Genomic DNA, 11,327 nt, shown 5'->3' with positions numbered 1-11,327 from the left:
TACTGCAACTACCAGACTGAAATTAAATATAAACTTTTAGTTATGAACTTTTATGTTTTATTTATATTATGGATTATTAGATTTTGTATTTCAAATTTTTAAATTTTTTGTTTGGATGTTAGATTATGTAATTCGAACATTTAAATTTGTTTGTATGTTTTTTTATTTAATAATTTGAAGAAAAAAATCGAGTATCTAGGTACTCGCAAAATCTGGGTACCTGAAACATCCGGGTCGAGACACGGGCCGAGAAATCACCGACCGGATGTTCCGGGTACCCGGTAATTGAGTACCAAAAATTCAGGTACCTGGATTTGCACATCCCTATTAAAAACCCGATTCTATCAAAAACCCTAATTTCCAGGATTTTGTCAACTTTGCCAACCGTAGATCAATCTCTCCTGGTAATATTTCATTCCTTTTTTAAAAAAAAAAATCGTTATATCGCATCAATTGGGTATCTTTAAATCAACTTCATTGCTCTGTTACAGAAACAAATCAAATTTAGAAAAACTTAAAAACTTTGTTGTGTCTGCTGTAGAATTATTGTTACGAGTATTTCTGATTTTATGTATGCATAATATCCTTTCTGTGGTTTTAATGAAATTTAACGAAAGTAATATTTAGATTGTAAAGGATGGGATTTTGCAAGTAATTAACGTGAACTTTGAACGTTGTTTGGGAAACACAATAATCAATTTAATTAGGTTCCAAACTAATTCCTTTAGTTTTATGATATCTTGATTAGCTTCTTTTCCCTTTTTGTCTTTTGATGTGTGTGTGCGTGTTTTTTTTTTTGGGGGGTGTTGCTAGAAAATTGTTATTTAACATTTAAACTAATTGATTTGAACTGCAAAATATGATTTCCAATATATATTTGCAGGTAGATTATGACTTGTTAGTGTTGGATGAAAGTGATCTAACTTGAGAAAACATTCATTTCAGGTGTTTTCTATGAGGTGAGAGACAAGTTGGATGATGGCAGACTTACAAGGTTATCCAAGCACCTGCTTGCACACCGGGGAACTTGCACTGTTGGCAATTCTAGTTTCAGGAGGAATTGTATTGCAAATCTTGGTCAGTAATGCTTTTCTCTGTTTATTGTCTACCTCTGTCATTTTTCATCTAAAATGTTTTCATACTACTCCTTTGATCTAATTCTTTGTTTATGATGTTTTAGGCATGTGCTCTGTACAATAATTGGTGGCCAATGCTGACTGGTTAGTGATCACCTAGTTTATGATCTTAATCTTCTGTTACCAATAATTTACTTATTCTCCAATGATTTTGTTGGTTTTTCTTTTTCTTCAAGTTAAAGAGTTTGAGTTTTAGATTTTTAGCTCACATTTTTGCCTATAATCTACCTTTGAAACCGATGGTTACCATGTCAAGAAGACGACTGTAATTGAGTGTTTGCTAAGTCTGTCAGTACTAGGAAGAAAAGCTTAATTGTTTGCTACGGCAAACTCTCCTTTAAGTTGCAGTCTTACTCGTATTGCTGTACGTGCTGGTCATTTTCAGCAATTTTTTCTTGATTTTCAGAAAAAAAACAAACTACAGAGTAATGTATCTTAGGGTTCAACTGAACTTCTCATCTATAGACATGCATTATGCATGCTGGAAACGAATCACCCCCATGTTTCTTTGGATTAATTCCTTTCTTGTAGTGCGTCTTTACCCTTCAGTTTATTACATTATTTGAAGATTGCATTGGTTGCTGTGTAAATGTGCTTAGAGGTTATTGTTGCTGCAATTAGTTATCTACAAAATAATGCATCTTATAATTAACTGAAGGAAATGACCATCCAGCTCAGTTGGTAGAGCACAAGGTTCTTAACTTTGAGGTCGTGGGATCGAGTCCCATGGAGGGCATTTCATAATTTAGAGGTCTCCTACGGAAGCTGCTCTCAACCTAGTATTGGGGGCAGCCTACTATCTTACCTCCCCTTTACGGCTTTACCCCATTACATATGGGAACAAGAAACATCCATCCATTTTTATAATTAACTGAAGCTGTCATCCAGGGGCATACATTATGCATGCAGAAGTGAATAATCTACATGATCCTCGTGTTAATTTCTTTCTTGTTGTACGGATTTAGTCCGCAATTTGTTACATTTTTCGAAAGTTTGTTTGCTTGCTGTGTAAATGTTCTTGAAGTTAATATTTTTTGAATGGGCATGAAATTTTTGCCGTGTGTGAGCGGGTGCTGAGATTTTCTGGCAGCTCTATTTGTGTAATTAAGCAAGAAACTTCATTTGGTTATCCTTATACATATTACTCCATTTAAGCACCCTGATATAATTCATTTCTGTTGCAGTAATAATGTATGTGCTTCTTCCAATGCCTTTGCTGTTCTTTACGGGCTCTTATGCTTCTCTTTTATCTGAATCCGACAACGGGTAACCTTTTTGTTTGCCCTAAACTTCATATATAAGATTTTGATAATCTTCAGTTTAAGCTCGAGATTTGTAACACTCACGTTCGTCTTCCTAATAACGGTCAATTTAACAGTTGGGTCAATGCAACGAAATTCTTGACCGGAGCTTCGGCAATTGGAAGCATTGCTATACCGGCTATCCTAAAACATGCTGGAATTATCGGTTGGGGCGCACTGGCAATGGAACTCTCATCTTATTTCATATTTGTTCTAGCCATAATGTGTTGTATTCGAATGAATGATGACGATGATTATTACAGATTCCTCTGAATCATCATAATTCAGTTCCCGCCGGCGATCATGCAAAGCATCAAGGCTCTTTCTTTCCTGTTTTGATGAGCCTCATTCCCATTGCTTATGTAGATATTGTGTGTTTTATTTTCTTTCTTTTTTCTTGTGCCCATGTATTGTTGTGTTGGAACTTTGAATCTCTTTTATGTGGAGATTGAACCTTGAATCTGGTATTTGCCTCAAAATAAGAACATCCAAATGCTAACGAAGTGGAATTGAAGTTAATAAATCCAAACCTTACCAACCTAATCTATAATTTTAAATTCGATTTCAAGCTGTCATGACAATTTGGGTACTTTTTCCTCTAAATTTCCTTTCTTCTCTTAAATTCTGATAAACAAAGTAACAAGATCAAAATTCATGAGAATAACAATTTTCCATTAAGTTAAAGTACAATAACTCAAAAAAAAAGTCTAGTTCAACCTCCAAATAATCAAATTTTCTAGCGACTTACATTCGATTTTTGATTATTCGGTTATCAAAAGACGACGCGAAACTGAGGAGCATCAGACCCATTGGCAGGCAGAATTTCCCAGCGACAAGGTTCCAGATCGTCAGACACGGGGCAGAATCCGGCTAAAGTAACCTTATCTGCAGTAGCGGCTACGGACCCGAATTCGAAGACCGTAACACTCTCCGGACGGGGCACTTCAACGGCTCCGTTCATTCCTGGGACGGGTTTTGGGGTCTCGTTTGGCTTTGGTTCGGTTACGGTTTCAGGTTTAGAGTTGCTAGTGAACCAAGAGAAAAGACCCATGTTTGATTGCGTAAGATTTCCAAAGGTACTTCTAGAGTTTTTGGAGATAGTAAAGTGAAAGGCTTTTAGATGATGGAATTGGGAAATCTCTTTCAAAGTACGAGAATGACCTTTGGCCTTTATGGAATTTATAATTGGTCAATTTAGTTTTAGTCCTTGAAGTAAAAAATTTAGTGCCTGTAGCAGGTGACCGTTTGATTGAGTTGAGTTGAGTCGAGTCAAGTGAAGTACAAAAATTGAGTTATTGAAATTGATGATCCCTATTATAACTCGAATTTAATTTAAAAAAATTCAATTGATTCGAGTTTATAAAATTCTAGTCAAGCTGATTTATTCAAGTTTTTGTTTAAATTTCATTATAAATATATATAACATTATAATACTATTTGATTTTAATTGAAACGATTTTTATAACCATATATAATACATATATATTTGTTCATATATCATGCAAAGTCGATAGATTCGACTTAAACTTGAAAATCAATATGTTAATTACTAAAAAATTTGAGTTACTTGAGTTATATTTTATAACTTGATTTGAATTAGAATTTTTTCAGTCGAATTTATGAAATTACAATTAGAAATCAATTCGAATCGAGTTTAATTGAGTCAAAAAATTAATTTTTCGAGTCCAACCAAGTTTTGCTTTACTCTTTGTTATATATATATATATATATGTATATATTCTTTTGGTACAATATTTTTATCATTTAAATTAAAATATATTAAATATTTAATTATTTACTTTAATTTTTTTTATATAAAATTAAATAAGTTTATGAATTTAGGAAAAATTCAACTTAGGCCTTAAATTAAAAAAATAACTCGATCCAATTGTTATGACACTAGTTACTATAAATTGTCATGTTAATATCGTGAATCATTATGTCCAACAATATAGATTATCACATTAATATCGTAATAATCAATAACGAAAATAGTTACTGAATGGATTATATTAACTTTTTAAATTTAATGGCATTAAATAGAAAAATAACACAATGAACGCATTAATTTCTTTTAGAACAATTTGAGGGCATCGTGAACCATTAAGCCCAACTTAGCTAACCAACTTGATATTACTGATTTCCCCATTTTCAACCGAAACCTAAAAGAAATGACCGTCGGATTCAACTTGTCCAAACAAGCTCCAGCACGCCTAACCTCGCTTACCGTCGACAAATTCCTGAAATCCCAGAAAAACCTCTCTAAACCCTCACCAAAGCTATGGCCCAACGATCCACAACTTCGAATTCCAGCCTCGGGAAACAACCAGCAACACCCACCACCCATTTTACAAACCTTAGAATCGTGCACCAGCTTCAACAAATTCCACCAAATACACGCTCAACTGCTCGTCTCCGGCCTGCTCCAACATCCTCCCGTGGCGATCCGGGTGGTTAGGAAGCTCTGCAACTATTTGCACTCAGTTTCACACGCCCTTTTGGTATTTGATTGTATCAGAGAGCCTGATACATTTCTTTGCAATGTCATATTGAATGGTCTTTTGAGTTTGGATCCATTTAGTGCTTTGAGTTTTTACTATGAAAAAATGGTGGGTAAATCTGTTAAGCATAATGAGTACACTTTTCCGTTGTTAGGGAAAATTTGTGCCGATATTAAGTCTTTGGAAGAAGGGAGAAAGGTTCATGCTTGGGTTTTGAAACTTGGGTTCCAGTCTGATTTGTTTGTTAAGAACTCTTTTATTCGCTTGTATTCAGTTTGTGGGCAGATAGGGAGTGCCCGTGAGGTGTTCGATGATGGGTTTGTATTGGATTTAGTTAGTTGGAATTCGATGATAGATGGCTATGTGAAGAATGGGCAGGTTGGTATTGCGCGTGAGCTGTTTGATGAGATGCCTGAGAGGGATACTTTTAGTTGGAATATAATCATTGCAGGGTACGTGGGTGTTGGGAAAATGGAGGTCGCGAGAGAGTTGTTTGAAAAAATGCCGTTTAGAGATGTTATTTCTTGGAATTCTATGATTGATGGGTATGCAAGGATTGAAAATGTTTCAGAGGCTCGTAATCTTTTTGATCGGATGCCTGAAAGGAATATTGTTTCTTGGAACATCATGTTGGCTTTATACGTTAGATGTAAGAAGTTTGTCAACCATGGTCTAATGTTGTTTGATACGATGATGGAAAGAGGAGAGGCTAGGCCCAACAGTGCTTCTCTTGTTAGTGTCTTGATAGCATGTGCAACTTTGGGGAGGCTTGATAAGGGCTTGTGGGTTCATTCTTTAATTGAGAATAACAAGATTAAATGTGATGTATTACTTTCGACTGCTCTCTTGACGATGTATGCAAAATGTGGGGCTATGGATTTGGCAAGAGATGTTTTTGATAACATGCCTGACAAAAATGTGGTATCATGGAATTCCATGATTATGGGATATGGTGTGCATGGCTATGCTGAGAAAGCCTTAGACATTTTCATTGATATGGAAAAGAGAGGTCAAGTGCCAAATGCTTCTACCTTTACTAGTTGTTTATCTGCATGCAAGTATTCAGGAAAGGTTTTAGAGGGTTGGTGGTGCTTTGATTTAATGTGCAGAGTTTACCAGATTGAACCCAAGGTGGAGCATGTCGGTTGCATGTTTGATCTACTTAGCCGGGTTGGTTTTATGGAACAGTCAAAGGGACTTATGAGTAAGATGCCTCTGGAGTCAGGACCTGCCCTGTGGAAAGCTCTACTTTCTTCATGTAGGACCCTCTCTAATTTAGAGCTTGGAAAGGTTATAGCCAAACAACTAATTGACCTGGAACTGACAGATGTTGGGCCCTATGTGTTATTATCTTACATATATTCTCTGGAAAGGAAGTGGGGTGAAGTTGAAAACATTAGAAAATTTATCAAGGATAGGGAATTTTCAGAAAGACATGCTTTACCACATAGGAGAACGATCATATACTCTATGTTGATGGAGTTTTGTGTTCAGCTGAAACTGTTTTGCAGAGATCCTATAGGGGTTTGAGATTTTGGGACGGTGAACTAACAGGAAAAACATGTACATGCAAGTCAAAGAATAAAATTCCATGGAAAACATCTCTCGAAAATGGCACAATTAAGGCAGTGAACAATATTTATAAATATCATATCTGATTGGGCTTAGAATATATGACTACTGTTTAGTGGGATAAGGCGATGAGAACATAAAGCTGCAGAGTTGTGTTGATCCACTTCAAGTACATTTGTTTTTCATTTTTTCCATTTTTGTTCTTTCTTTTTGCTCATATCACCGAGATGTATAACTCTTTGAAGTTGGTTCAGCCATGCGATATACTCCATAATCTAGTTGGAAATCCCATCTTTCTCAGCTTGCTTCAAGTAAAGATATTCACCAAATCATGCCATCTTTGATATTATTTGCAACTATAACATTTTTTGGATAAGTAAATTTTTATTTGTTTATCAGAAGAAAGCGATGTTTTAATAAGGCTGTAAGACCAGATAATCTGTCTGTAATTAGCCTAATGATCAATCTGACCAGATCCATCAATTGTCTTTCCTATGTTCCATGCAGTGTTGGATAGGGTTGTAAATGAGACGAGACAGATCGCGAGCTATTCGAGATCGACTTGATCAAGGTTCGATAAATACTCGGATCAAATGGACTCGACTCGAGTTCTTAACGAGCCGAAACTAGTTACTTGATATTCGACTCGAAAAGCTCATGATCAACTCGAAAATATAATAAATTAAGATTTTATTTTTTTTAAAAAAAATTATTAATAATATTAACATTTATGTATTGATTTTAAAAAAATACAGTAAGATTTGCATGTATTTAATGTTCAGGTTCAAGTTGGAGGTTTCAATCGAGTTAAGTTTAAGAATTTTTTTCATTTCGAGCTGCTCACGAGCTTTAGTTCAAGATTTCGAGTTCGAGTCGAGTTCCATTTCATAGTTTTCGAGTCGAATCTAGCTCAGTAATACTCAAACTCGACTCGGCTCGTTTATACCCCTAGTATTGGATTCTTTATTTACTAAACCATTTATTCTTTTTTTTCTTCTTAATATTGATCTTGCTTTATTTTTATGAATATTGAAGATCAATAGTGTTAGCGTTCAGATAACCAAGTCGTTTCACGAAGGATGTTTCTCTATCTATTACATGCTGATTTTTTTGTGTTTCTAAACATCAAAAGATAAGGCAGTAGACAATGTATTATTGTTGATTTAATAGGTTTAATCATACCTTAGCTGTTAGGAACTAATAGAAGTAGAATTATGCCTAAGGATACCAGGTCATCTTTCTTAATTGTTATTTGGGATTTTAGAATTGCTGCCGCATTTCCTGCCTGAGCAAATAGGGTATGTTAAACTGTCATGACCAATATGAATTTGTTTGGTACCGTAAACTAATAGATAACATACTTGTGGATAAAATCAGGAAACTGTGCATGAGTGGAAAGGGATGAATAATCGTAAAACTGGCAAGTTTATAAGAGCAAGTCAAGGTCTTTTCCTTGACTATATTCTATGACGACTTCTTTGAGAAATTTGATTTTTTATCAAGAAACATAAAATTTCATTAGTTGACGAAAAAATAGATTACATAAGAATTTATCTTACTAAAGTTTGTCATCCCTTTCTTTGACAAAATAATAGATTATATGCTAACCTATTAAGCATGATGAAACTACACATTCAGAGAAAGCCTGGGAATTTATTCTTATACCTGCATTGCTGAACGGAGAACTGAAAGATCCTAGTGCATATTCCTAGACACTAATTTGAACTCCTGTATCATATGCCTCTCCACCTTTCCAATTTTCTGGTATGTTATTAACAGGAACAATCCATGACTCATCTCCATCCTCTCCACTCAGTAACATTCTTAAAGACAATGGACCACTTGGTGGTGAAGTGGTTGTCCATACTGCTCCATGACTCCTATCCAACAGCTTGCACACGAAGTTTTGAGTCTGCACATATTAGAGTTAAATATCCCATTAGTTAAGTATTGTACTAGTTTTAGATTCGGGTATCAAATCTACCATCCGTTTGCAACTCCATATTTGGTCATACCAGCTGATATAGAAAATGAGGTTTAGAAAGCACATAATACCTCACATAGCTGCACAGCTGTGATATCCTTGTCACCTTGTTGATACCATAGAACAAATGCCAAATAATGAGGGTAGTCGCTGTTCTCATCAATCTTGATTGTAATATTCTTATTTGGGTAGCTGCATGAAACGCTGTATGAAAGGAGGAATGAGATAAGGGATCCATGATTTTGTCCTATCAATATAAAGTATACTTTGTTTTGACTTAAACAACAGAAATAATAAAGAACTTTGTTGTTCTTCTTGAAGTTGCTTCTAACTCAGAGATTCATCTCATTATAGAGAAATCTTACCGCCTATATTCAATGTCGACCACACCAAGGGCTAATAAAGATGCAGCTGCATCTGTTGTCTGAGCCATCCTACCAAAGGCTCGTTGGCTCAGGACAAAGTCAGTGTTGTGACCTGAACCTTGATCAGTTACAACAACTGTCACACCTTTGTCTGAGCAGTAGTTGCTGTTGGTGCACCTCACCTTGCAAAGTAAGAATCGGTCCAATGTAAATTGAATTTTCCGTTTGCATCATTCAATAGCTTGTGTGGTTTTATTTGAGTATCATACTACAAAAACTTCAGGACACATGCACGGGCACATTAGTCTTTAATACCTGGTAACAAGCACCACAGCCAACACCATTACGGTAGAGGTCGGATGCTGCAGATACATCTCCACCATTTATTGTTGCTCCAAAAGAACTGAATCCGCATGCACCAACTGCATTTGATTAAGAAAATTAGTGAGCATTTATTTTAAGTGTTATGCACAATAAAAGGTATATGCATTCTCTCTATATCTTTCCATCTGTTCCCTGATCATCAGAGTTTGGGTAGTGCGCAGCTCGTGAACGGGTGAAACAGTTGCTGCATGTTGCCGCCTCCACCAGAATTTGTTTGAGAAGCAAAGTTGTGAAAAGCATCAAAAGGGATTGAAGAGAGACGGCCATAGATGATTTAATGAGCAAAGATTACAAAGAAAGCAAAGGATATAAGGTGGTAGTGCATGGAATAAGCAGCTGGAATTTATAGTGAAGCTAGCAGCAGCCACAATATCTTAATTTGGTAAACTTTGCCAACTTTAACATTGTGTAAATATTACTGAGTGGAATTCTGTTAGAACATCCCTCTTGATTTTTCTATTCTATAAATTAACTTCCCTTCCCCTATTGAAATATCTTACCAGTATTTAGACAATATGCAAATAGTGTGAAAGATACTACTAGTATATCAAACCCAAGATTTTCCAGTTATTAATTAATTAAAGTTCGCCTTAACCATCGTTTAGGATGATTTTCTTCTTCTTCTTTGCAATCTTAATGACATATCTCTGACATCAGAAGAAATGGTATACTATATAAAACAATCTCTAGTTTGCAGATGCAAGCTATTTGAACAAGGCAGGTCATTGTCAGAGATGGGGGCTGAAAGTTGAAAGGATGAATACTTTGAATGAGATTTATTTTTCTGGGTCTACAAGGAAATTCAATTGAGTTTGGTGGTTTTCCACTAAACAAGCCCTGGTCAGTTTTTATTGGTGTTCCAATTGGCCATGATTATAGGGCTTGTGATTTCTATATTTGTCGATTATCTAACTGCAATACATCATACTCGTAGGGACGAAAGCAAGATTTTATGTTAGGGGCGAACTTGAACTTATAAAATTCTATAGGGGTTAAAAACATATTTTTAATAGAAAATACATAGAAAAATCTAAAATCTAAAATATATGATGGTTTTAAATTTTCAAGGGGTCGAATGCCCGTACCCACCCCTCTCAATCCATCCTTGTATACACAGGTGTCAGCATGGACGGAATTAGAATCAAGGGGTTAATTTATTTTACAATAAAAGAATGAGAGTCTACAAGTATTTAAACTTATTCATAAACTGTTTTGGGTTTATAAAAAAATCCATAATTAATATTTTATCTAAAATTCAGGGGTTAAAATAAGAATTAAATCATTTTATTAACTTGTTATATCATCAAACTAACAACATTTAATGTTTTAATTATCAAAATAACGTAAGTGATTAAAATATAACATTTTTAAATTTAGTGAATAAAAGTGTATAAATATAAAAGGTGTGACCATTTTGATAGTGTAGACACACGTTTTCGTCCGAGTTCTAATTGTTTTCTAAAAAAAATAGTTATCACAGATAGTTTATTCGATGTTATTGTATAAAACAATTTGAGAGGAACCCTCCCTCTGCTAAATAGTTGTCTCTGGATATGGTAACACTATCCAAATTTGTTAAACGTTTTATTTGTAAGAAAAATTGTGGCAAAATTGGGAAAATAAAACAGGCAGGAAATTTTTTGAAAATTAGGATTTTGATAGTTATGTTATTTGTGATAATTTGTGACGAGTTTTACGTACATTATAACAAATGTCTATATTTTAAAATAAATTTGTAAGCATCTTATTTTATTAATTAATTATTCTGCTTACATTATTTATCTAATTTTACCGAATTTATCCTTCTTTATATTTATTTTAACCCATTATAAAAACTTATCAATTTTATTGAAAAATAACACTTCTAGCTTCCTATGCAATGTCAATAAAAGGCATTTTTAAATGAATCAACTTGGCTATAGCTCTTCCACAGCTGCCTCTCTCTCACACCTCCTCCCATCTCTCTTTGTCTTGTCAGAGACGATTGTCTAAGATCAAAAACTACATAATTTTACATCTCTCAACTTATTCACCGTCGTCGCCGTTGGATTTTATCAAATGTAATCGATAACCAATGTCGAAAT

General features: G+C 34.7%; 3 protein-coding genes across 5 annotated transcripts; 2 read left to right on the top strand and 1 right to left on the bottom strand.

Moving 5' to 3' along the window:
- The first annotated feature begins 322 nt into the window (after window positions 1-322).
- On the top strand, window positions 323-2,711 carry LOC120200001 (vacuolar protein sorting-associated protein 55 homolog). Of its 2 annotated transcripts, XM_039200953.1 has the most exons (5): window positions 323-404; window positions 946-1,077; window positions 1,181-1,220; window positions 2,321-2,402; window positions 2,515-2,711. In XM_039200953.1, the coding sequence occupies exons 2-5, from the start codon at window positions 976-978 to the stop codon at window positions 2,708-2,710; spliced, it is 420 nt and encodes a 139-aa protein (XP_039056884.1). In that variant the 5' UTR covers window positions 323-404; window positions 946-975; the 3' UTR covers window position 2,711. The 2 variants fall into 2 exon arrangements, with proteins under 2 accessions (XP_039056884.1, XP_039056885.1); XM_039200954.1 differs by lacking the exon at window positions 323-404 and having other exon boundaries at window positions 850-1,077.
- A 1,877-nt stretch (window positions 2,712-4,588) lies between these two features.
- LOC120200007 (pentatricopeptide repeat-containing protein At3g29230-like) lies at window positions 4,589-6,776 on the top strand. Of its 2 annotated transcripts, XM_039200961.1 has the most exons (2): window positions 4,589-6,372; window positions 6,500-6,776. In XM_039200961.1, exons 1-2 carry the CDS (start codon window positions 4,609-4,611, stop codon window positions 6,521-6,523), a joined length of 1,788 nt encoding a protein of 595 aa, XP_039056892.1. In that variant the 5' UTR covers window positions 4,589-4,608; the 3' UTR covers window positions 6,524-6,776. The 2 variants fall into 2 exon arrangements, with proteins under 2 accessions (XP_039056892.1, XP_039056891.1); XM_039200960.1 differs by having other exon boundaries at window positions 4,589-6,776.
- A 1,192-nt stretch (window positions 6,777-7,968) lies between these two features.
- On the bottom strand, window positions 7,969-9,541 carry LOC120200006 (expansin-like B1). The gene is made up of 5 exons (XM_039200959.1): window positions 9,366-9,541; window positions 9,175-9,281; window positions 8,860-9,041; window positions 8,566-8,698; window positions 7,969-8,422 (listed from the first exon to the last, which is right to left on the bottom strand). Exons 1-5 carry the CDS (start codon window positions 9,508-9,510, stop codon window positions 8,219-8,221), a joined length of 771 nt encoding a protein of 256 aa, XP_039056890.1. The 5' UTR covers window positions 9,511-9,541; the 3' UTR covers window positions 7,969-8,218.
- Between the last annotated feature and the right edge of the window lie 1,786 nt (window positions 9,542-11,327).

The sequence above is a fragment of the Hibiscus syriacus genome, unplaced genomic scaffold, assembly GCF_006381635.1.
Source record: "Hibiscus syriacus cultivar Baekdansim isolate YM2019G1 unplaced genomic scaffold, ASM638163v2 tig00005863_pilon, whole genome shotgun sequence".
NCBI lineage: Eukaryota > Viridiplantae > Streptophyta > Magnoliopsida > Malvales > Malvaceae > Hibiscus > Hibiscus syriacus.
Note: the sequence above shows the minus strand (reverse complement) of the source record. Positions and strands in the feature narration are given on the sequence as shown.